At 38.3% G+C, this 26,317-nt stretch overlaps 1 protein-coding gene across 9 annotated transcripts in view; it reads right to left on the bottom strand.

The window, feature by feature from the left end:
* Positions 1-26,317, bottom strand: part of LOC121733767 (piezo-type mechanosensitive ion channel component) — a 67,640-nt gene that overhangs the window by 24,255 nt on the left and 17,068 nt on the right. For 3 of the 9 annotated variants that reach the window (XM_042124153.1, XM_042124234.1, XM_042124309.1), the window contains exons 3-33: positions 25,169-25,264; positions 20,408-20,619; positions 19,931-20,057; positions 18,536-18,782; positions 17,508-17,673; positions 17,166-17,300; positions 15,699-15,798; positions 15,096-15,177; positions 14,373-14,604; positions 13,696-13,894; positions 12,998-13,197; positions 12,702-12,850; positions 12,464-12,607; positions 12,310-12,382; positions 12,037-12,161; positions 10,792-11,014; positions 10,390-10,569; positions 10,148-10,308; positions 9,870-10,002; positions 9,283-9,510; positions 8,846-9,084; positions 8,583-8,768; positions 7,718-7,907; positions 7,415-7,566; positions 6,164-6,327; positions 5,268-5,318; positions 4,920-4,964; positions 3,688-3,806; positions 2,619-2,720; positions 1,543-1,648; positions 741-898 (exon numbers count right to left, since the gene is read on the bottom strand). In XM_042124153.1, the coding sequence (XP_041980087.1) occupies positions 741-898; positions 1,543-1,648; positions 2,619-2,720; positions 3,688-3,806; positions 4,920-4,964; positions 5,268-5,318; positions 6,164-6,327; positions 7,415-7,566; positions 7,718-7,907; positions 8,583-8,768; positions 8,846-9,084; positions 9,283-9,510; positions 9,870-10,002; positions 10,148-10,308; positions 10,390-10,569; positions 10,792-11,014; positions 12,037-12,161; positions 12,310-12,382; positions 12,464-12,607; positions 12,702-12,850; positions 12,998-13,197; positions 13,696-13,894; positions 14,373-14,604; positions 15,096-15,177; positions 15,699-15,798; positions 17,166-17,300; positions 17,508-17,673; positions 18,536-18,782; positions 19,931-20,057; positions 20,408-20,619; positions 25,169-25,264 (4,724 nt within the window). Of the gene's footprint in view, positions 1-740; positions 899-1,542; positions 1,649-2,618; positions 2,721-3,687; positions 3,807-4,919; positions 4,965-5,267; positions 5,319-6,163; positions 6,328-7,414; positions 7,567-7,717; positions 7,908-8,582; positions 8,769-8,845; positions 9,085-9,282; positions 9,511-9,869; positions 10,003-10,147; positions 10,309-10,389; positions 10,570-10,791; positions 11,015-12,036; positions 12,162-12,309; positions 12,383-12,463; positions 12,608-12,701; positions 12,851-12,997; positions 13,198-13,695; positions 13,895-14,372; positions 14,605-15,095; positions 15,178-15,698; positions 15,799-16,754; positions 16,815-17,165; positions 17,301-17,507; positions 17,674-18,535; positions 18,783-19,930; positions 20,058-20,407; positions 20,620-25,168; positions 25,265-26,317 lie in introns of all 9 variants that reach the window. The other 6 variants (XM_042124503.1, XM_042124669.1, XM_042124371.1 and 3 more) reach the window with 6 other exon arrangements.

Raw genomic sequence — 26,317 nt, 5'->3', positions numbered from 1 at the left:
AGCGCTTTGTTGACTTTGTTAATGGTGGTGTCTATATGTGAGTCAAAAAGCAATTTAGAATCGAAGAACACACCCAAGTCTCTAATTTTTTTGGTTCTATTAATATATATGCTGTAAAGTTTATATTTAAATGATAGGGTTAGTTTTCAGAGTAAACGAGCAGACAAAACATTTCGAGACGTTAAGTTCAAGTTTATTCAGAGTACAATAAGCTTGTAGATTGTTAAGGTCCTGCTGTAACTGGGTGCAATTGTTGTAGTTGGAAATGGGATGGAACATTTTCATATCATCTGCATAGATCACTAGTTTAGCGCGTGAGAAACATGTGTTTATGTCATTTATGAAGATGAGCAAGGGACCGAGTAGTGAGCCTTGGGGGACACCGGATGGAATGTCTGTCGGTGTAGATTTATATCCATTTAAAACAACTGTCTGACTACAGTTTCTTATATATAAAACGAACCATCTAAATAAATTACCTCTGATTCCTGCTTTAAGGAGCTTACGTAGGAGGATAACATGATCTATTCTGTCAAATGCTTTCGTGTAATCGGTGTAGATTACATCGACTTGAGAGGGTTCTGACATAATGCGACTCAGATATTCGGGAGCAGGTTAACAGATTCGAAACAGTAGATTTATTTTTTATGAAGCCGTGTTGATAATCGGTTAATGTATGGGTTCGGCCATGATATACTTGAGAATATAATATTCGCTCCAATTTCCTTTCATAAAATTACCTTTAGGATTTTCTTCTCCACAGAAAGCGTACGGGACACGTATCGGTAGTCCCGGGAGTATCTCATGATATGTCTCGTCAGCGAAACTAGAATACTCGATATGAACGCGCTAGCTGTCTCCATGTGTGCTTTCATCTTGTCGATGAATGTTTCGTCCTCTGAAAATATAATTCCATGGAATGGGATAAATTCAGACGAAATAGATGATGCCACTTTGGATGAGCGTTTTATACAAGAATATTTTATATATGGATATGTTTTAAACATAATATGGCTACAAATAGTCCGGTGGCGAAGCGAACATAAAATCGTATAATCCTATCGGTTTTTGCTTCTTTTAATGGCACAAAAATTGTGCTTTTATTTTCTTAACTGTAAAGCGAGGCAAAGAGACAACGTAGCGATAGGTCAATAATTCAACATACGAATTTCCGCATACTCCGTGACCAGACTATTCTTGCCCATTAACCCACTATAAAAGAATTCGTACTAATATTATAAATGCGAAATTGTGTCTGTCCGTTACCTCTTCAAGCTTAAACCGCTGAACGGATTTTAATTAAATTTTTTATGGAGATACTTTTAGTCTCGAGAAAAAATGTAGGGTTCCCGCACGATAAACGAATTTTGGAGCAACAGAGTTGCGGGCGTCATCACTCAAAAAAAACTAGATCAAAATCGGTCCACTCGTTTGAATGCTACGATGCCACAAACAGACAAACAGACAGACAGACCGACAGACACGTCAAACTTATAACACCCCTCTTTTTGGTCGGGGATTAATAAAAGCAAGCAAATCTACCTGGAGGCGGTGCGAAATCATCGATTTCGGAGGAGGGGCCGGCACGGCTGCGGTCCGTCACTGTGACGTCCGCATCAGCGTCACCGCGCGACAGCACCGATCGTGACTGCGAAAAATTTACTGCTTAGTTATAATGATACAAATAATAGCGGCGTGTACTTATTACAGACGTAAATTATATAAGAACTAAGCAAGATTGTACTACGTATCTTGTAATATTCAAATAAGTTTTTAAATGAATAACCATTTCCGTATTGTCACAAACATACAAATACTGATTTAACAAGTGTATAATTTACATCTGTAATATATCGCCTCGTCCATTCAAGAAAAATAATATTGTTAATGAAGACAGGTTTTGCTCATTATTCTATTAGGTGAAAAGAAAATGAAACTTAATAAATTAAATTTTGAATAGTGTTAAATTTTTTCTAATTATCAAGTAAGTAATAAAAATGCTGTAGAAATCATATAATAAAAAAATGGAAGATATTTATTAATAAGTAATAACTAATAACGATGTTTTAAAGGAGTATGAAACCTAAAGAAATAAATAAAATAAAAACACAAAAAATAAACACAAATCAACATTAAACAAAAACAAGACAGTTAAGTAAAGTGCAGAACAAAGCCAAGCATGCACCAAAATATTATTTTCATGAACAACTTACCAATCGCAAAAAATTCTAGGTACTAGGTACCTACCACTTGAGTAACTCACTTAAATGTAATGTGTAGGAAGGTATAAAGAGTATGCATGATTTTTAAAAAGTGTCATTTTAATTCCAAATAACTGTTTTCAATTTTGTCAAAACTGTGCAGTGTTTCCCAAATCAGTTGTTATGTAGCATTTAATTCCCTTTGTTACCAGTTATCAGTCTAGTAAGTGCTTGAGTATGACTGCCAACACAAATTTCCTTTTAGCATTAAAGCTCGGGGCTTTATATTACCTATGTCCAATATTGTGCTATATAACGACTTTTATTTCGTGTATGAAACACGAAAATCGCAAGAAGACTGAAAGTCTATGTAAAATAACTTAATAACTGTATAGTGTTTCTGTTTTATGAGTGTACCTTAGCCGGCGTGCAGAATGAAGGGGGACGCAGCGACGGCGCGGACGCACGGCGGAGCGACACCGCGCGACGCAGGTCCGTACGTATCGCCGTTGACACCAGCTAACGCGTTACGTGCACACATATTCGTTGTTTACTGACCTTTATTTTACAAAACTGATCACGCTTTTAACAATAGTATAAGCGTTTAAAAAATGTGGTCTGTAGAAATAGTCTACTGTAGTAACGTCATCAGTTTTGCACTGTTTTAATCCACTTTTTGTTAAAAGAACAACACGCAGTAAACAGCGAACATGTCGGTAAAACATGTTATGGCAACTGGCAAGGCATATTAGTCACCACAAGCTACCATCACACCGCATGGTGCAATCTGCGACACAACCCACTCCCACAAACAGCCAAATATTCAAGCCAAATATAATAACTATGATCCCAATTGCCATATTTTAAGAAATAAATTGTTTTCTGATATATCTACAAATAAAGATAAAGGTATTAAAATTATCAGCTGACCTCACCCTGAACCACTCTTGTAATATGAAATTAAGTGTACACTATAATTTGGAAGCTAACAACATATCTTATTAACAAGCTTTTATTATGCTCGAGAAAAATGTCGATTGATAGTTATTCATGTCGACTATCCTTTATGAATCACTAAAATCTTTACTTACATGTTTAACAGTTTTAAAAGTATCTTTATATATTATGGTTATCTTTTGTATGTCAAATCTAACTGTAAGTAGTGAATGGGCAATGATATGGAATGTTGCTTGTCTTGAAAAAGCTTACTGAATTTCATTCTAGGTCTAGAAAATATTACTGTCTAGATATGTATACGTTTCATGCTCCAACAATTATAGGTAAGTTACAATACGTCTAAGCCCAAATAGTAATCTAAATCAGTTATCTATGACATGCAACTGTATGTTCATGAAAATACCGCTAACATTTTTAATATTACTCTAACTGTCCTACCAACACGTAAAAATACTCTTACTTCATACCCAACCTAAATATTTATTTACCCAAGGCCACGATGCTTTTTAATCAAATATCTGGAACTTACCTTTCCGAAGCCCAATTCCTTGGGAATATTTTCTTCGTCGGAACTCGACTCGTCGTCTTTCATGTGCAGCTCAGTGTCGTCGAACTCGTCGAACATATAGTAATCACCGGAACGCACCGCTGTTTATAAAAAAAAGGTTTTAGAACCATTCATTGCAAAAGATATATTCACAAGCATGCCTTTAATGTTTACAGCTTTATTATAGGACATTTCTGATTATGCATCCAATCTACAATGTGAAACAAGCACATAGAAAAATATTTACAAATATTACTACACACATAAAAATAATAATATAAATTATGGCAGTATATCGATATAAAAATATTAATTAATAAATTATTTTAAATATTTAAAATTGTCCCTGTTGTCAGGCATGCTGTATTTTGAATTTTTACTCGACTACGGTCGGGACAAAAGTATAATTTGTATATATGTGTATGTAATATGTTTATTCCATTGTAGCGCTTAAACATGATAATAGTCAAGGCTTTGCGACTTTCTAAATCGGGTTATAGTTTTTACCTTTTAATTATTACTGATATCACAATTAATAATTATATTTCATGATTTAAAAAGTTGCTCTTTGAAACATAACGACGTGCTTTTATGTAAGTGGTCTATATTGTGATACGGTGGTCCCAGCTGAGTTAAACAGTAGGTATATTAGGTACTTACTTAATTAAAAAATATAATAAAAATATTGAATTATAAATATAACACACAAAATGCAGATTAAAATTATGGAAATGCAACAATAATACCGACAAAAAAATTCGTATTAAGTATAAAGAATATTATAGTATGAAATGATTAATAAAAAAATAACAATAAACGTTAAAAATATAGCACTTTTTTAAATAAGTAATAGATATTTTAAGTCAGTTTCGGATGACAAAAAAAAAAAAACAAAACCACAAGTGATACAAACAAAAGATTGCAAGATTGATGACTATAATGCAAAAGCATCATGGTGTAAGTAACAGACAGCACAAATAAACATTAAGCTCGTATCGCCAGCCGCAAACATAAAAACGTGCACACAATAAATATTGCATTAAAGGCTCTGTCTTAATATTGTGGATTAGATGTGATTTTTACAAATTTACATTTTTACAAAAAATAAGACAGCACCCGTCAAACGCAATTCGCCTACCAACTCCCAAAAGCTGTAGAGATATTAGTACGCAATAATGACGTTAGACCGGCAGTAAGTTGTTACTCAACGTTACCCTTCTGATGGCTGGAAGGCGGCCTATACAGCAACCTGCCCCGAGCTACAAACAAAGGTCTAACTCAACACTCAGGCACAGATCAAAGCTGCACATCCGGCAACACGCTTCCGGCAAAAACCTTGCCTTAATTCAGACATTCACCCGACGGGACTGAGAGACGTTTGGACAGAACGTATTAATGTGTGCCGACGGTCGTTAATGGATCGAAGGGTGAAAGTTATGTCATGGTTCATGTTAGAGAGAAAATTTAGTCGCCGAATCTTAGCCTATTGTCATTTACAGGTACGGATACATTAGTTTTGCAGCAACGTCACCCCACCACAACCGATACTCGCTAGACTGTACCTTCGTGCCTTTTTGTGAAAACTCGTTCTTTACTTGACGCAACGCTTCTTCCTAGATCAATAAAATAAGTTCAACTAGTTGCTTTAAAATATGTATTTACATTGAACATCGAGTGTATGTATAAAACATTGTCTGTGTGGTGAGTCTACAGGCATATAGGAGTTCCAGGTAGTTACACGTATGATGAGAGTTCGGTTCGGCGCGACTCGAGATCGATATGATCGAGGTTCGCTGGAGTAGACTGGGGCTGGCCACGGTGTGCCGGCGGCGGATAGGGGGCGGGGAAAACACGGGATAGGATTCCTCGGGGCTCTGGGCGCGGGGGAGCAGCTCGGAGGAGGGCGGGGACTCGAAGGAAATGCGCCGGGGCTCGAGGTACGCGTCGAGCGACACGGTCATGAGCGCGGAGGAGGGGGAAGGCGGGCCGGGCGGGGCGGGGGGCGCGGGCAAGGGGAGGGGTGCACGCGCGTGCAGCGGAGTGGGGGGCGCGGAGGGCTCGCTGAGCGGCGTGTGGAAGCCGCGGGCGGAGGTCGGGGAGCGCGGGGAGGTGGGGGAGGCGGGCGTGTGGAAGCCGGGCCGGGAGTCGTCCGAGTCTGCTTGCACGAGGGGAACTTGCTGTGATTCACCGGGCTGCGTTTCGTCCTCGTCATCGTCCTCGTCTATGTCGTTAGCGTGACAAGTAAAGTAGTAAATTTTGAAGAAATTTTTTACTAAATAAGATAATTTAGTTTTCCTAAGTCAATAGTTTAATAGTTTTCAAAACAGTAAATAAACATTTTAGATTCAATTATTATTTTATTAAATACCAAAAGTTTTTTGGATTTATATATTATATAGGAAATCTGACGTATTGTATATTTTAGTGAATATAGTAAATCCAAAAGGGATACACATACCTCTATCGTGATGTCCAGGCTCTTTAGCCATAGCACCCTGTATTTTCTTTTGATTCGCTTTTATTCTCTCCATTTTCACTTTGATCTTTTCTAATATTTTAACTTCCTGTTCCTCTTGAACTAACATTTGTTTCTGACGAAGTTCTTCGATCAAATCAGCACCCCTGGAACATAATTTTATTATTATTAACAAGAGGCTATTAAACACATTTTAGCTTTTAAAACTATGCAAACACTCAAATTAAGGTTTTTTTTTGTGTTAAAGAAGGCAGGTAGCCCTGACGTCACTGCGACCCATAAGGATCTATTGTGACTCCTTCGCACTAGAGTATCATCCCCAACCCAATACTGCTCATAAATTAAACGATATGGTTAGGGTCAGTGCCACGAATGTCTTCTGTGGATGAGTATTCGTGGCGACTAAGGTGCCTGTTCCTGCTCTGTAGTAGAGCAGGACAGTCGAGGAGAAAGTGAATAGGTGTCTCATCCTCCTCACAGAATCTGCAAGTTGTTATGCTACAAATGTCCTTTCTGTTTAGGTGTTTGTTGAGCTTGCAGTGCCCGGTTAGGCTTCTGGTAAGGATTCTTAATTGGTTAATAGCCAAGTTGAGCACTAATTCTGATATTTTCTTGTTTAAGCCAGGAATTAGTGCCTTAGAGCGTTCAAGGCCAGGGGTCTCAACCCATTGCTTAGTCTGTGACCCCATTCCTTGAGCATTTGCTTTGTGGTACTGGGAAATATACCACAGACCGGTTCTAGGCCATATATGAGACTCGGCCCCAAGCCTAGCCAGTTCGTCAGGGGTTTCATTACCAGGGACGTTCCTGTGGCCCGGGACCCATACTAGGCGGATGTTGTTGTTCCTTCCCGGCATGTTTAACGTCTCAATGCATTCCAGAACCAATTTGGACGAGACTTCTGCGGCTGTCAGTGTTTTAAGTGCAGCTTGACTTACGGAGAAGATAAAAACATTTGTATTAACTAGGGCCATCTCCAGGCTTTTTCGTGAACTACCGAGGATTCTTTGCTATCCTCAGCCTGAAAACTCCACCAAATAGGCGTATTTGCCTTTCGGTGGCCTGCCTCCGTAGAATCCGGCTCCCGCACGGTTGTCTTTCCTTGATATATCTGTAAACCAAACTATATCGCTAGGGCGGACATCGATTGGTATTTTTCTTTCCCAGTCCTCCCTGGAAGGTATAAAAATCACCGAATTAAGGTACACACATACGAAACTTTAAAAAAAGTACCTGGAAGCAAGAACCGTAGTGGCTTTGCTCTCGTCAATGACTCTATAAAAGTAGTAGCTGTTGAAGAGCCTCCTCTGTAGAATGAGGAACGCGAAACAAACTCCATCCCACGCCAGACCGATATCTTCTTGCGGCACCATGCACGGAGAATCCTGCCGAAAATAATTGTAAATATTGTGGGATAAGTAACTTTTTTAGCCCAATCTTGTGCCATACTTTAAATTGATCAACATATATATATAACTTCCATTAATCCTTAGAATATTATTAATCATTGCAACTTCATACAAACGCAACACACACCTTATTATATTCCACTTTAAGGAACTTGGAGACGCTGCGGCCGGCGAACTTGTCGATACAGCCTATGCCGAGCAGCTGGACCAGCCAGCACGCGTGCTCCTGCAGCACGTCGCTGAACATGCAGCCCGGGATCTGCAGCAGCGTCTTCACGCCAACCACGCATACGTTGTAGCGCACCAGCCACGACCACCTACACATTGTAAGCAATAGTTGAACTCCTAATATAAATAGTTGCATAATACTCTATATGATTGTCTATCAAGGGGCTTTACGAATGTAACAGACGAGGATTCTACAGTATTATATTATGTCCATTTTTTTTATGAAATAAGGGGGCAAACGAGCAAACGGGTCACCTGATGGTAGGGAAGGGAAGGGAAGGGAATAGTTGAGGGTAGGGAAGGGAAGGGAATAGTTGAGGGTAGGGAAGGGAATAGGGTAGGGGTTAGGGGATTGGGCCTCCGGTAAACTCACTCACTCGGCGAAACACAGCGCAAGCGCTGTTTCTGTGAGAACGTGGTATTTATCCGGTCGAGCCGGCCTATTCGTGCCGAAGCATGGCTCTCCCACGTATAATTATGTAAACATTTTTTCGGAACATGATCCGTCGTTAGCGTATCGATAAGAAACCGCGAAAAGCTATAGAGCGGGATAAAACATAACGTATGCCGTTTTATATTGGAGAAGATATATTTGTCACTTTTCAGCCATTTCTAATAATGATAGGCCAGAGATACCGCCCTTAAAAAGGCCGACAAAAGAAAAACATGGTGTGGTTGGCAATCAGTAACTGCCTTTGGATGTTCTTAACATTGGGAAAAACGCGTTGCCGAGCTATTAAACACAAACGCTTAAATACATTTACCATTGCAATATAGCATCCTTGGGTCTCAGATAGAAGTCTGTGCCTTGCCAAAGGAATATGAACGACCCGATGAGATAGCCCATGGAGAAGAGATTGACCCGATTCGTGCCCGTCATGAACATAATCGCCAACGTCACCCATAGCATTCCTAAGAACACCATTCGTTTTATAACATCTAACCACGTGCTGAAAAAGAAAAAAATATTTTGAATTACGATATCTTCTTGTTTTCTTTTAAATCAATGTGACGGCAATAACCTTACCCGACATAACCAAGGAAATCTGGAACTGGATTAACAAAGTTCGGTGTCTCCCAATTTTTGCCGATATCTTCACTATTAGACCCGCCAGGGTAGGAATCTCCCTGAGATTTCTCAATGCGGAACACTCTCAGTTGTCTCGCAGCAAACATCAGCAGGAAATAGTCGAAAATAAGTTTCACAGCGTACGGCGGGTCGTCAGCATATGGCAGATAGAACCACGTTCGGATTTGCTTCATTTGCTGTCAAAATAATAGTTGGTCATTTAAAAGATATTTTCTAGAGGGATTTATCAGATAAATTGAAATGATATTATGTAATTATAACTGCTTGTTTTTTACTATGCAGTGAACACCATGCTTTCTAAACGTTATAAAGTCAATATGATAGTTATTATTTATATACCACAGGCACGCTCCATTGCCAGATATTTTCCGTACCGTTCCATCGCCCGTCCACGGGTAATGCACGCACAGCTGCGGCAGGAAGCCGAGAGCCAGCATGTACTGTAGCGGCAGCAGCACGACCATGCAGCCGGTGAAGGCGGGCCAGAGGCGGGGCAGCCGCGCACGCCGCACGCCCACCAGCGCCAGCAGCCAGCACGCGTACAGCGCCGCCGCCGCGTCCATCCGCGACCCAACCACGCCCATCAGGCAGATCAATGATATCTGCAATTAGGCCTACTTTTATAGTACTGTTATAATCACATAATTACATTATAATAAAATTAATTGCACGCCATTTTTGGATGTAAGTAAGTACAAGTACGATATATTTTAAACTTTATATCACTATTGCCATAAATGTATTTTATTCAATTCAACCGTAGCAACTGGATATAAGCAATAAAAAACAATTGACACAAGATAATCCTATTCCTGAGATATTGTCATTTTTGCAAGGTAGATTGTGTATTTCGAATTATATTGATAAAAATTTAAGTACCTATACATAATATACAAATCAGTAAAAAAATGTTACACTTATTTCTGAATAGGCCTTGTTTAATTTTGAAAAAAAATGTTACCTCAACCCCGAATTTATAGAATCCATAGTTCATAAAGAACTTAATACAATGTATCAAGTCTTTATCAGCGTCAGCTCGAGTTATATCCGGAAACATTAGCGTCTCCTTGTGGTTTGGTAGTATGCCTACTGCCCTAAAATTAAAAAAAATACTAAAATAAAATAAAGTATATAAAAAAAGATATAAATCTAGTACTCGTCATATCATAAAGCAAAGTATTCGAGAACCGTTATGTAGATTACGCAAGCGTTGATTATGTATGTGAATTGTTTTATTACTTCATAGAACTTTGTCTGTAGTTGACCAGCGAGTAGAAGGTAATAAGTGCGATTAACGCAATGTATCCTTTCAGCAACACGACTAGCGGCCGATCGCGACTCGCCTTCACAAATCCCACCCACTCGGCGTTATTGTACGTCGTTATATTCACGCCTTCGGACTGAAAAATATGACAATGAGGCAATGGGGGGGCAAATAATTGCTGAAAAATATTGAAAATTAAACAAAATTAATTACTTACATCTGTGCAATTCACATCGAAGAAACTATGCTTGATGTATTCTATTTGATACACCATTTTCGCCATAAAGTATACACTTATGAGAGTCGAAATGAAGAGTATACAGATTCGTTGCTTTCTTGGATTGAGCAGTAGGGCCGGAGATATGATTAGCATAATCGGAACGTGTATAGCGCTCACCTAAAAGCAAAAAAATTTTTTTTTTTAGTCACGTTTGCTTGTGCAGTGTTGTTATAGTTCTTAGTGAGTTATCTAAAATAGTATTATACGTAAAGAGTATTAAAATTATAAAACAGTGTCTTCTATACACAAGTCAATACATTTTATTTAAGGTAACAACTAAATACTTTACCTTATTTAATAATATTCTGAGCAATTTTATAACATGAAGTAAATACTTACATTTAGTACGCATAGCAGCATAAGAGCTAGGAAGATAATTTTGACTAGATGTATGTCTAGGAATATGAAGGCGTAGTCTGCGGCGGCGGCGAGCACGCGGCGCGCGGCGCGGACTCGCTCGAGCAGCCACGGGCGGAACGCGGTTGACGTGCGCGTCGAGCGGCCAGACAGGGCCGAGCGACCCGACGCCGTCGCCGCGATTGAACGGCTGCGAGACGACTTCCTGCGCATTATATTGACTGATATTGTAGTATTTTAAAGTCATAATTATTTTTGTATAGACATAGGTATCACTTGTGAATATAGAAAATCAGTGAATAATGTTTTTTTTTGTTTTATTTATTTTTATTTTACACATTTTGCATAATGGTAGACTTAATGCCATAGCCTTTTTTATTTTGAAATAATTATAATCATACTAGATATTGACTACCAGGGTTCCTTTGCTACCTAAGTAAGATAAAATCTACCAAATATGATATGGCCACAGAATATAATATATTAGTAGTACCAACAGAATTCCCACTCGTGAAACCCGTTTAAGAAAATAACAACTCATACTACGATAATATAAAGTTCAAATTCCGACCGCGCAGTGCTAGATGCCTACAATTATATTTGCCTACATCTGCGCTCTCTTTCTATCGCGTAAGAGGTACCCTTTCTAACGAAATAAAGATTGTCACCTTTTAGAGAATAAAATAATCTTCTTTTGATTACTATAGCTACTACTAGCAAACTTAGTAATAATCAAATTTTAGTAACCCATTACCCAACGTATATTTTATAATAGTTTTATATTCGATTATAGTGTAGGAGTTGGTCAGGAATTTTTTACAACTTAAACACAGTAACTTGTGTTTATTTATGTGTAGTATGCGGTTTATTTGTAACAAATTGGTTTATTTGCTATGTTTGTGTATTTTTTTTTTGTATTTTAAAGTCTTAAATTACTTTATTGTAATATTTCTTTGACTTTTTTTAATCGTTCATATTTATCAGATTAATAACGATTCTGTCACAGCGGTTAAATCAGTACGTAGATATTATATGCGACGAAAAAATCTTGCGCGCGCGTCACCGCTCGCTTGTGAGTCCCTTGTGATCTGCCCCTTTAAAGGGGTACTTACAGTTCGATACCTAATCGCGCGAGTGGGACAGGCCTGATATGGCTGATAATTTTGTTTGTAAACACTAAAAATTCTGTCTGGTTGCAGTAACAGAGTATGTGACTACATCGTATACCTGTGTATGGATCGTCTGGCGGCGGTGTTGACGGAGGAATTAATGGAATGTTCGGCCTCCGTGTCGCTGCCGGTCGGCGACTCACGACCTTCTTCCTGTTCCTCTTCTAGCGGCAAAGCCGGGAGCTAATTATGTTTTACAATAATAAATACTTTTTCATTGTAATCGTAGGTATGTTATTAGCTGTATATAAGCTTAAAATGAACTCATAATAAATATGAGAAATTAAAAACGTACAAAAATAAGTTTTTGTTAAAAAAATCTACGACTTACATCATCTTTAATAGTGGAAGCACCCGCTTGACTAGCTCTTCTTGACTCTATCTCTCTAGCCAAACTCTCGGTCCTACAAAAATAACAACATTAGTAATCTTTCTTCAAGACATAATTTATTTGGGTTGAACTTTTAGTTTCCTAGTAAAGTTACCTCGTTTTTGGATCAGAGAGCGCCATGAAGTCTTTGTGGAAGTAATGCACCTGCATTATCGTTATGATTAGGAACAGAGTTGGCGTTAGTAGCTTCACGAAAAGATCAGCTTTATGATATGTGTCCAACCCTAGGTCGTGTTGCCTGCAAGGAAAAATCATTTGGTAAAAGTAGATGTTTTTGTTTCGTGTGAAAATGGAAAGCATTAAGCAACAATGCAAATTACTTTAACACTTACAGTCTTTCGTTTATCATGAGGTAGGTTTCAATCATCTTGGAGAAATTGTCGAACTGGTAGATATAAATGAGTATAAGATTTATCATTGAGTAAATGATTACAGTGATCCAAAACACGTACATCAAACGCCGCCACCAGTACCAACTTATCTGAAACAAGAAAAACTTGTAAGCTGCAAAAAAAATAAGTACAACCTAACATAAATGGTTGAAACAAAAGAGTATAAATAAACATCAAATTTTTATGTTTTTTTAAACACTACAACTCTCAACTGTGATATATCGTAATTAACGTACCTGTAACATGAGTATAAAGATCAGGAACAGGGCCATGTACGTTATCCGGAATATCGTCATTCTCTCGCCTGTGATGCCGATCACAAAGAGCATGATCACCACCACGTAGATCCAGTACCGCGCGCACGCACCGCGTAGCCACTCCCCTATCGCGACCAGCAGCCGCGACCGGTTCTCATCCTCCCGCTCGCCCTCTATAGCTGTACCAAGTATTAAAATTAGTCTATTTAAAATAGGTTGGAGTAAAAGAGGAAAATAGATTGAACAGAGAGTACGAGTGAGAGAAAAGACGCAACAATGTTGTGCATAATTTAAGAGAATTAAAGATACACAGTAAAAATTGTTACACAGAATGGATAAAGTCACAAATACAACAAAAACGATTATTTAAAAAATATATCAGAAATGTAGGTATTATAAGGACATACAATTTAATAATTCAAAATACCGTAGAGGTGTATAAAGTAGGTAAAACCGTATAAGTGTTAAAAAAAGTATAAATAGAAAATAATCTTCTAAGTTTCTTTAGTATTTACCATGTACCCAACCTGATTATTGAGAAAGCAAAAATAAAAAATCCGATTTAAATATCTAGTCCATGATATAAAAATTTAAATATCTTTAGTAATAAACATGACTTGCAAAACAGAAGCATATATATTATACTATGACTGTAGTAAAAAATGGCAAACACTGACCACTAGCGGCGGTGGAGGCAGTAAGATGTAGGGGCGCGGCCATATTGGCGACGAGCGTGGAGCGGCGGTTCGTGCGCAGCTCCGTGACGCGCTGCCGCAGCGTCACCCAGAACATGCACGCCATCACCGACTTGACCAATAGCGGCACGCACGCCTCGCCCGCCTCCCGACCCAACCCTATCTGCTGTAGGTTCACCGCCTGAGAAATCATTTTTTTATTCAGTTAATTCTCCTTTGCAATCTAACATAATAATCCAGTAAAACAAATTTAATTCAATAAACTTGTTAATTGTTGGTAATATTTTATTTCTTTCCCTTAGTTTCAAATAGTTGTGTTACAACATGAGGATTTTGTATGTTATGTTCTTGAAGATATCTGACATCTTAATATACATGTAGGCGCAAGGCACCGCCTGGTCTAGAAAGAGTTCTCCCATTGCCAGAATTGAAGAATCTAAAGTTTCTTAAAACATACTTTAACACATTTATAACAATTATTCCTTTCCAACAAGGCAAGTAAATAATAAGTTAAATCTATGTTTAGTGGAGTGTACTGCTTTAGAAAATAATTACATCAGTATTTTGACGTGACCGCTATGCCGTCATTGCAATTTTTCTGAAATGTATGACATCATTTCGCAACAAAAAATAGTGATAGCTGATAATAAACTACCAACCGTTATATTCGATGGTAACTCGGATTCTAGTAAGTCCATTCCATAGATATACTGCGCGAGGAGTAGGAGCATGGCGTAGCAGACCAGCACCGGGCTGGTTTTGAGCATGAAGGAGCGCTGGTCCTGGCACAGCCACACGATGTTCGCCCACATGAGCAGAACGAACGTCAGCCACGAGTGGTACATGATGCTCCACGCCATCATTGTTATTGTGGTCGCGATATAGGATGATCTAAAATCAATAGTGTGTTCGAATCATCATGTCACAATGACTACGCCAGTTTTGATGACGGTGGCCATTGAAAACAGGCTAAGGAGTAATTTTATAGAGCTTAAGTTTGGGCACAGGATCGTTCTTGCGCTTGATATGTCGGTTATTTTATGCTTTTCCTTTTTGATCACATTTCTTCTCAAACAATCAGTCTACATTCTACATTATTTCAGCCACATTTTTCAGCGTGGGAATCGAACCCACGATCTCCGAAACCATGATCTGCACAACAAATGACAGGACAAAATGTATATACATAGTGTGTATAAGTATTTAATGTGTGTAGTGAATAATTTTCAGATCGTAACGTCATAAATCTTTTTTAATTTTGGATATCTGGTGATTTAACGAACAACCCAAGTTTTAATGCAAATGTTTAATTGAATTATTTCAGAATGCGAATAAATTATAATAGACTTTGTCAGCAGAATAACAATGCACATTCATCTTACCTGACAAGAACTTGAAAGAAGTCGACAATGGCCGCTAGGATCTCGTCTATCAAAGTTGGTTCTTCATCTTCCATTATTGATTCTGAAATACAAATTACAGGGCAATATAATTTTTAGCTATAGTATTTCTGGAAATGAAATAAAATGAAAAATGATTTTATTTCCAAACGAGCTTCTGCCCGCGGCTTCGCTCGCGTTAAGAAGTATTATTATATACAAACTTTCATCCCCTATTTGAACCTCTTGGGGTTGGAATTTATCAAAATCCTTTCTTAGCGGATGCCTACGTCATAACATCTACCTGCATGCCAAATTTCAGCCCGATCCGTCCAGTGGTTTGGGCTGTGCGTTGATAGATCACTATGTCAATCAGTCAGTCAGTCACCTTTGGGTTTTATATAATATATAAAACTCAAAGGTGACTGACTGACATTATATAGATAGGTTAGCAAGAAACTCTCTCAGAATGTCCTACTTCATACTTGGTGCCTACCAACGGTTCGGGGACTAACCCGGCGAGCAGTACTGCCGTTAGAAACTCGCACGATGGTAGTATAGATCTAGTTAGAGTAGCTAAAAATATCTTTAAAATGTTTAACCCACCTTCGTCTGGAACGACGACAGATCCCGTCGAGTCCTGGTGTAGTTGTCGCTTGGATCGAACACTTGACCATTTCTTACTTGGACTCAAGTTCCGTATAAGCTAAAAACATATTACTGGGTGTTAATTACTTTAAAATAACAGCACTTTCAATTAAGCAGCAGTTTATGTATACAACACTTGAAGCATTTGGCGTGACTTGGAAGATTCCTCTTTTATCGAAACTCAAGAAAAGGTTTTTAATAATTTAGTATAGTAAAACAATTTACAACCCACAAAAACTTTACAATTTACTAGAAGAAGAATAAAACACAGTAACGGTCGGATACTGAAACGATAGGGCTACAGCTGACTGAAATTTATCTACATTCTACATATTATCACAAGATGTCGCCTGCAACTCTGTTGCGCCAAAATTATTTTTTTACCGGATAAAAAGTATCCTATGTCCTTTCCCGGGACTCAAAGTATCTCCATATTATACCAAATTTCAGCAAAATGAAGTGAAGACTAAAAAGAGGTGACAGACAGAAAGGCAGACACACTTTCGAATTCATAACATTAAGTATGGATTTTTCACACACTATTGATTGGCTAACGACATGAACCAATCAATCATGGTGTTGAATAGATAAACTTCTATAAAAAAATCTCAAAAACTGGACAGAAATGACGTAGTATGAATAGCAAATTCCGCCGACCTTTGACTGGGATAGCTTATGAATTAGAGAGCTCTACATTAGGGTTTCAGTATTCGGCTGTATACAATTATATAAGGCTTTTAAAACATTGAAAATACTGTACAGCACCACCACAGATACTCACACAACATATTGAAAATAATTAAGTTATTACTTACTGATTTATATATGCCATCCAAATACGACGGATTATAGGCTAAGATCTAAACTTATATGCAAGATTCTAACTATATTAGAAGTTACAGATAAGCACATAAACATACATACAAAAGTGCAACCAGCTTCCCCACAAAATTGTTGTAGAAAATTGTTTTAAGATCATGAACAGTTAAAAACAAGAAACACATGAATACCTACAGGATAGCTCTCGCTGGCGTCCCCTCGGATGGTACTGGAATTTATGTATGAATATGCAACCTATAAAAGAACGAAAGCAGGTTGCAAAATAGTGTTTAAATACGAAATCGTGCCAAATAATATCACACTGTTAAAAGGGTTATCACCACATGCACATGCCCCCAAATGCTATATTTACAATGCGTCTTTCGGGGTTTCTACAATCAAACATAAAAATATCACGAAGTAATAAAGTGCACGGTGTTTACCGGTTGATCTAAGTACGAGCTGCCGCAATATTGCAACGTCTAATCAAAAGTACAGTATCTACAGTGGAAACAAATCGCTAGAAAATATCTACAATAAATCGGTGCATGTTCTATAGGGTCTACGTGATGCGAGTACTAAGTGCACAGCCAGAGGCGGCCTTACTCGGACTTTTTTGGTGGCGCTCTTCCAGCGGTCGCGCGACGTGTAGCGGCTGGAGCGGTGGAAGGACACGCCCCGCATCAGCGCGCCGTTGTTTTTCCCCGCCTCTATACCCGTCAACGCGCTCTTTTTCTTCGCCTACCCCCCGTTATCAAAGGTTAATATTGCCGTACTATTGCGGAGGTTAAAATGTAAGTTTGCGACTACAGCACTAAAGCCTACTGAGCGGCCAAACCCGATGGGATGATTTGAAAAGCAAATCAGCGTTTTGTTAATAGGTTCGTGTTAAAATTGCAGTAATTTTAAAATTTTGTAAACTACGTATTAGACTTCATCGTTACGTACCTTGGGCTTGAATAGCTCACGAGATTCGACGGCAAGAAAATAATACGCTACTAAAATTACGAAGGGGCTAGCCAGCGTCGCCCACATGTGGTCCTCCGACACCTCGTATACGAATGTCGATGGGAGTGTTTCGTTCAGTATCACTAATTTTGTCAAACCAAAGTATCTGAAATAAATAATAAACTTAATTGAAATAAAACTTTATTTTCCACACTGACAACTTCCTTCCAACTCATACGGCATACTAAGTATGCGCTAGCATGCTTAGTATGCCGTATGCACGCTAGCTATGATTTCATGTAAATATTAATTAAAATTTCGTAGTGACTTCTTAGGCGCCTCATTTTTGTTATGACTTTTAAATGCATATGTACAATTGGCGAATAATAATAAATGACATGTAATAATTATATATTTTAGTTCTTCCTACCGTTCGATAAAATTTGTTCTGTATTAAATTAACAGTTAATTTTATACAGAAACCGCATACTAACGCGCATAGGTACAGTTAAAGTAGAAAACATAAGCACAGTAGTCCATACCCATTTAATATTATGACATCATCAACTTCACTACTCACAAACAAAACGCTTGCAATTATACAACAGTCTCCATAATAATAAAACAACAGTCTCCAAACAATTTATGTGGAAACCAATAACATAAATGTGTTATGCAAATGTTGCGAGTTAAAAGTATTATAACTTTTGTATGCCACAGCCCACATCCCTGCGCGTGTACTGTTTAAAAACTAAACAACTGACCATTTCACTTCCACAAAATATATTAGTTTATCTACTTTAAATATTAGAGTGTTTTGTTGCACTGTGTAGTAACAGAGTGCAACAAAATTAAGTGACATTACTTTAGGGTGTATGTTCCTTATACATAATTATTATATAGTACCAGAATAGTACTTACTTTGAAAATAGCAGCGCTCTCCACAGGTAGAAACAAATACACTGTATATGTAATGTCCCTTAATTTTGTTACCTCTGTATATCAATCATCTTTAGCTAAATTCCTACCTCGCAAAATCATTATCCGGTGGGTAGATGTCGATCAGCCAGGAGCACTGGTATACGAGCTGCACGGCGACATGGGCGGCCATGATGGCCATCAGGCAGCGGCTGACGACGGCGAACCCCCGCTCCAGGGGTTTGCCCAGCGCCCACGCCGTCGCAGCGCCCATCCACGTCAGGTAGTAGATGCCCGACGTCACACTCGGCCGCATTATACCGGAGAACATTATGAGGCATAATGCTATGTACTTCCCTGGAAAGTAGAACGTAGCTAAATTAAATTAGCATTATTATAATATTATGTCTCATAAAAACATAACTAGCTATACGACCGAGCTTTGCTCGGTATTGGATAAAACACGAATAAAATGACATTTTCTAAAAATGATTCCTAGCTAGATCGACTTATCGCCCCCGAAACCCCCTATATACTAAATTTAATGAAAATCGTTTGCAGCCGATTCCGAGATTCCAATTACTATATATATAAATATGAAATATATAATATATATATATACATACATACAAGAATTGCTCGTTTAAAGATATAAGATATTAGATACTGGATTGTATAATATGTAATACATCAATGAATATAATACATCATCTCTGAAAATTTCAATTCTCTAGCTATTATCGTTCTTGAGTTACAGCCTGGAGACAGACAGAAGGACAGACAGACGGACAGACAGACGGGCAGACATCAAAGTCTCAGTAATAGGGTCCCGTTTTTACCCTTTCGGTACGAAACCCTCAAAAACACACTTTTGAAAATCGGCCAATTTTAGAGGCTCATAGCGAGGCAATGATTGGACATAGATACAAAGTGTAAAGGACAAAGTTGTAGAGAATTTAATTAGATTTTATCATGTAGTACAAGAGAATTTCGTACGAAGCACCGTTTATGATGAGTAAGCAAAAAGCCAAAAAACGGGACCTTCTTTGCCGCCCAGGAGGCCTGAGGGGTCAGGACTTTTTGTATGTTTATCTCCTAACTAGTCTAAACAAGGTACCAAAGCCAAAATTTCTGCTTTCGACTTTTCCAAGCAGAATCTTTCGTTTACTAGGCTATATGACAAACATTATATTATGTTGTATGTAGTACATAATAATTAGATAACAGTATAAAATATAATGATACCAATGCATGCTCTAAATATAAACCATGTTCATTTTATGCAACTGAAGTTTGAAAATGACTCACAGTAGGAAATCATAAATAAACGTAATATATCAATCAACACCACTCACTTACGTTATTTAGTTCTTAATATTCTGTAAAATAATGAAGAATATATTGTTTCGTAAATTGACGCTGGCTAAATTTTTTAAACTAACTGAATAGATAAAAAATAACGTGTATTATAATATGGCAAAGCGACAAGACAATAAATGATTTACCTGCACTAGTCAGTAGCGGAAAGCTTTGATGTTTGGAGTCTTTCTTCACAACTTCATCGTCGGGGGTGCCGACTAGAAGTTTTCGAACCACCAGATAAACGACCAACGACGCAAATGTCATTATTAACTGAAGAGAAAAAAACATAATTACATTATTGACTGGAAATAAAAAAAATGTAGAGAACTAATGCTGGAGAGTGAAGAGCAAGGCTGGTGTCTGATCAGTCAGACAAATTATAGTTTTTAACAGCTTTACAGCAGCTAAATGAGTAATTTCCTTTCTTGGAGTACTATAAAAAATTTAAAATATACCTATGGCATGATTTCAGCTTCGTCAAAAAGCTGCTATTGCTATTATTTTTAAGGGTTATATTGTTACTTAAAACCGTTATGCATGTTACAGTTTACGCAATAATACATAGGAACTTTAATGCTTTAATTAATGCATTGTGTAACTCCTACTTGTTGCAAACTTACTTCAGGTGCCAGAAAATGTACAGCCATCAGCGGATCTATGCCTCGATACGAGACGAGACCCAGGTTCTGGCCGATCTCCTGGATGATGGGGTACTGTTCGAGCAAGGAGCCATAGCTGCCGAACGCCGCCAGCACGCTGTGCCATGCCGCGTGGACTAGAAGCAGCAGCACCGACACCACGATGTTCAGCAGTAGGAACTTGCCGCGCCAGCCTACAATATACAGTTTATCTTTATTTTTATGGCAATTACTAGGTTGCAGGGCTGCGTTTACACCAATTAGGCTGACAGCCGCTGAAAAGAGCGAGCGCTATAGCCTATACGCAGTTTATAAATTATAGTATTTCCATACGTACTAACTTTTTCGTTTACACCTAAACGACAATACTTTTTTTTATGAAATAAGGGGGGCAAACGAGCAAACGGGTCACCTGATGGAAAGCAACTTCCGTCGCCCATGGACACTCGCAGCATCAGAAGAGCTGCAAGTGCGTTGCCGGCCTTTTAGGAGGGAATAGGGTAATAGGAGATGGTAAGGAAGGGAAGGGAAAAGGGGAGGGTAGGGAAGGAAGGGAAGGGAATAGGGGAGGGTAGGGAAGGAAGGGAAGGGAATAGGGTAGGGGATTGGGCCTCCGGTAAACTCACTCACTCGGCGAAACACAGCGCGCTGTTTCACGCCGGTTTTCTGTGAGAACGTGGTATTTCTCCGGTCGAGCCGGCCCATTCGTGCCGAAGCATGGCTCTCCCACGTATACTTCATTGCGTTATACTTGCTTGCACTCCAGCAACTGACAAAACGTTTGGTATGAAGGTATCCTGCAGAGTGCAGACCAGAGGATGTAGTTGAAAACAATTAGTGGTCAATGCTTTCATAAAATATTTCGGGAGAGCCATTATAAATGCATTGCGTGAATAAAATTGGCACATAGCCTAAAATTCCTAAAAACATCTAAAAAATGATGTCATCGACCGGTCATTGTAAAACAATGAGTTTCTAAAATACTAGAAGCTTGTCGTGACTGATGCTGAACTGGGCGTTAACTAATGAGTATGAATGAGAAACTCTTCTGTAAACTATTAAATAAGAGTTTAAAGAAAAATACACAATTTAGTAAACACAAAAGTTTAATAAATAACAGTAACTAAACTAGATTCCAAATAACTTTCTGCCAACTGTTACACATTCGGCGGGTCAATGCAATTTTAAATTTAGCTGCGTCGCGTGTATTTCCGGGCCTTTTCATGACGATTAGATCATGCTTATAAATTTTAAGTTACTTATCGCCTAGCCTAGAGTTGAAGGTCAACAAACGCAGCCCGTAATCAAAGACTAACGTGTTTCGTAGAACCAAGTTAACAATAGTGAGAAAACGGTCAAAATTAAATTAATAGTTTGTAAGGATTATGTTTATTAAGATGCGATGGGTGTACCAAATGATGTCATATTACCTACAGAAAATAATAATACAGCGACTTTGGGTCTACGGCTATTGCAAGCGTCGTTCGTGTGCTCGCAGGTGACTGACTTACCCGACTTTGCACTAAACGTACGAGAACATTGAGCGCAAGTCAGTACCCCTCCTACATAATGATAGTGTATGGCTACAGTGGTCAAGCCTTAAGCGCGTCGCGTTTAGCATCTAGCTCGGTCACACGCACTATCTCATACTCTGATACCTTAGTGCTCACGGTCTGCCTCCACGGTGATCGGTCCGCAGCCATTGTCTCCCATTGTGACGGATCTAAGTCACACTTCTTCATGTGGCGCATGAGCACGTCTTTGTGCTGCATCAATTGACCGCCCTGTTTTCGCTTGCCATTACTAAGTTCAGAATAAAAGACGCGCTTGGGCACAGCAGTATCAGGCATCCGAGAGACATGGTCGCACCACTTCAGTTGTCGTTTCATTAGATATGCGCTCTATACCACTGACATTAGCTCGTCGTAGAACTCCCGTGTTTCGAACACGGTGGGACCTATGGATGTTCATAATGTCGCGTAGGCATCTTAGATGGAAACTATATAATGTGCTGATATGCTTCCGGTGTACCCACGTTTCATATGCATACAGCAAATTGGGCAGAACGACTGCCATGTACACAGCCACCTTCGTAGTGAGCTTTATGTCGTGTGAGCGGAACACCTTGAGACGAAGCTTACCAAATGCTGCTGCTGCTGCTCCAATTCTGCTATTGACCACGTCATCAAGTTGGCACCTAGCTGATATAATGCTGCCTAGATATTTGAACTTGTCCACAAGTTTAAGTGAGTCATTACCGAGTTTGATGGCTCTAGGCAGTGTATCCAGAGCCATTACCTCGGTTTTCTTTACACTGATTTTTAAGCCAAATCTTCGACATGACTCATTAAGACTCTCCATAAGTCTTTGTAGACCTTCCGGGGATTCCGCCACAAAAAACAAATCGTCTGCATACATCATCGCAGAGATGATCATGTGAGACACTTTGGTGTGAGTTTTTAGCCTGGCTAGGTTGAAGACCCTGCCGCCGTCGATACGATACCGAATACGAATTCCCTCAGATAAAGTCTGCAGGGTCTCCCGAACTACTACTGCAAAGTATATAGCGAACAGAGTTTTTGCGAGCACGCAACCTTGCTTGACGCCGCAGCTCACCGAAAAGAACTCTGATTGCTCGCCTTGTACATTCTATATGTGAAATATACTTGTATGAATAAAATTGTTAGATTATTCACATAGTAATGTGAATAGTCTAATCAGCTAATCAAGTGTTAATTAAATCTCAAATAAATATCAATCGATGCTGTTTAGTCAATGATGTTTTATTAAAGATGGCGTATGCTCATACAAAGCGGTCCTCAGAATTTGTTCCTGTACGACATATAAAAACCTACCTATGGTACGAGGGCTGCTATTTATGTATCCGGAACTGGCCACTTACAAGAACAATATTTAAAAAGTAATTACAACATTTGAAAATAGAACTCTTTGGTTGAAGAATACATTTTGTTTCATGTGACTGTCAATTATTTTTCCATTGTGGCGTCATTTTGAAAATTGCGTGTCTTCATTTGCCATGGATTTAACGCGTGAACATTTTCGTGCAATGATTTACTACGATTTTCGGCGTGGGCTAAATCAACAACAGTGCTTTATTCAACTCACCGCAACTTTTGGAGATGAAGCACCATCAAAAACCACTGTTTATCACTGGTACAGTGAGTTTAATCGTGGGCGGTCTATGCTCACGGATGAAAATAAAGAAGGTCGCCCAAAAACAGCTGTTGTCCCACAAAATATAGATGCTGTGCGGGAACTAATAATGCGTGATCGTCATGTTACATATCGCGAGATAGAGGCGTCCTTAGGCATAAGTATGACGAGCATACATAAGATATTACACGAACATTAGGCTGTAAAAAAAATATGTTCGCGTTGGATTCCGCACAACTTGACAATCGATCAAAAACGGGCTCGTGTCGATTGGTGCAAAAAAATGATAAAAAAATACAACCGTGGTACGTCAAAAGCCGTTTATAATATCTACACAGGTGATGAATCTTGGATCTATGCATATGACCCCGAAACTAAACAACAGTCAACGGTGTGGGTGTTCCAAGATGAGCCGAAACCAACAAAAGTTACTCGTGCAAAAAGTACTTTGAAGCAAATGGTCGCCTGTTTTTTTGGAATTAATGGACATGTGGCTACAGTGCTATTAGAGAATCGTAAAACGGTTAATTCTGAATAATATACGACCATTTGTTTACCAGAAGTCTTTGAAGAAATAAGAAAGGACAACCGACAACGCAGAATCATATTACATCACGACAATGCTAGCTGTCACACCTCAGCTGAAACAACTCAGTTTTTGGAGGGTCAAAAGATCGAATTGACTGGTCATCCGCCGTACAGCCCTGATTTGGCACCTAACGATTTCTTTTTATTTCCATACGCGAAGAACAAATTACGTGGTCAACGTTTTTCGAGCCGCGAAGAGGCTGTTGATGCGTTCAAAATGCACGTTTTGGAGATACCTCAATCAGAATGGAAAAAGTGCTATGAAAATTGGTTCCAGCGTATGCAAAAGTGTGTCGATCATCGCGGCGAATATTTTGAAAAGCAATAAAACCATATTAAGTGATATATGTTTGTTTCTTTTTTTAATTCCGGATACATAAATAGCAGCCCTCGTATATCTATAAATTACAACAATGAATGCGACAGATAATACCTTACGAATGATATAGAAAAGGATTGCTATATACTTTGAGTTGCACATCGACACGCATGCGCGATTATTATGTCACACGATTATCTGTCCTTATCACGCTGCAGTTGTCGTTCGTATTTTCTATCCTATTTTAGTTTAATTTTTTGCATTAAATAATTTGTCGATAATGTTGGAAAATATCCAAATAAAAATTAATTACTAGATGTTTTCATGTACTTACTTGTGGTACGTAACTTTTTCATCCTTTTTTACCTTATAACTATAATTTTTGCATTTCCTAAAAACGCAGCTTGGCATTTTAAGTCAAAATCGTGACACAATGATATTCTAACGTCGCTCACTCGCTGCCAACATGCAACTAATTCAAAAGAAGGGACTTAGCTTCATTTGGCCGTATCAGACTGTACGCGTAAGTGCGATATCTACCTTTTTTTATAATAGAATATCATAGTGTTTAGTATTAATTCAGCAGATAATAATTGATGTAATGTTTATATATTAATTATAAGAAAATTAAGTAACATACATGATACAGACAACGTACATACCTTTAAATGTATGTGAATCCGGTACTTGTGGAAACGGTGCTATTAAGTACAGAAGTAGATATATCAGGGAGAGTCCGAATGGTCGTAATGCTATACCTGTAAATAAGAAAAAAATGTATTAAAAAATAAAACTAATTACGACATACGACTAGGTACCTCGACAACTAAATTGCTGATAGATAATATATTAACTTCATAATACCAAGTCGACATGGTTCCGGGATTTTGGGTTCTATCATAATGTTCAGTGCTGAACTAGAAAATTATGAACAGTACTTAAAAAACGTTCATTACCATAAGACAACATGCGTAAAAATTAAAATATTATTGTATCGTTATTGATGCAGTTTATCTATATATTAATCTATATATTAATACGTGAGAGAAAAACTTTGTAACCTTTTTTACGAAAAATGGGGAAACGTTATAGTTTATATTATGAAGGAGTGCATCGAGCTAATATTATTTTAAAATAATGCTTTTATCATATATATTTTTAACAAATAAAACGTTACACACACTACGACACTACTACTAGGAAAAATGACAGATTTTTGAGTGACAAGCCTATACATACGAATTATACTCTTTTATTTATGGTTTAAGTCTGTTGACAACAAGTTGACAAATTGAAAATGGATTATTGTTTTGTTTTATTTAATTTTAGATCCTATTAGGGAATGCTTAAACGGCCAGTCTGAGATCAGCTGAGTCCCAGAGACAAGAATTGAAAACAACTATGATGAAGTTAATATTTTTTACAAAATATAGGTAGTAGTCCTAATGTCGTTGCAAGTTAGGTCGAATTTCGACCATTGGGCGATCTCCAGTTATTTTAAAAGACGTACTAAGCTAAGCATACTTAAGTAGTTTATCAGTGCATTCTACAATAACATCCCAATCTTATCTAAGTATTTCTGACACTAGGTACGTTTATTCAACAACCTATATCGGTATCACAGGTGTTCATTCTGTCAATAGTTTACAACAGGCCTACTGTAAACAAACGCCGTGCCCATCTTTCAAATGTAACATAAAAGTATCGACAATTTCATCACATAATACGCTCTTATGACGCAGGTGGATTAATGACCCATATTCCTAGCATATATAACAATATTTTTAACATAATATTTTGTTTCTGTCGTT

The sequence above is a fragment of the Aricia agestis genome, chromosome 1 (genome assembly GCF_905147365.1).
Source record: "Aricia agestis chromosome 1, ilAriAges1.1, whole genome shotgun sequence".
Taxonomy (NCBI): Eukaryota; Metazoa; Arthropoda; class Insecta; order Lepidoptera; family Lycaenidae; genus Aricia; species Aricia agestis.
The sequence above is the reverse complement of the archived record's forward strand: the minus strand, read 5'-3'. Positions and strand labels throughout refer to the sequence as shown.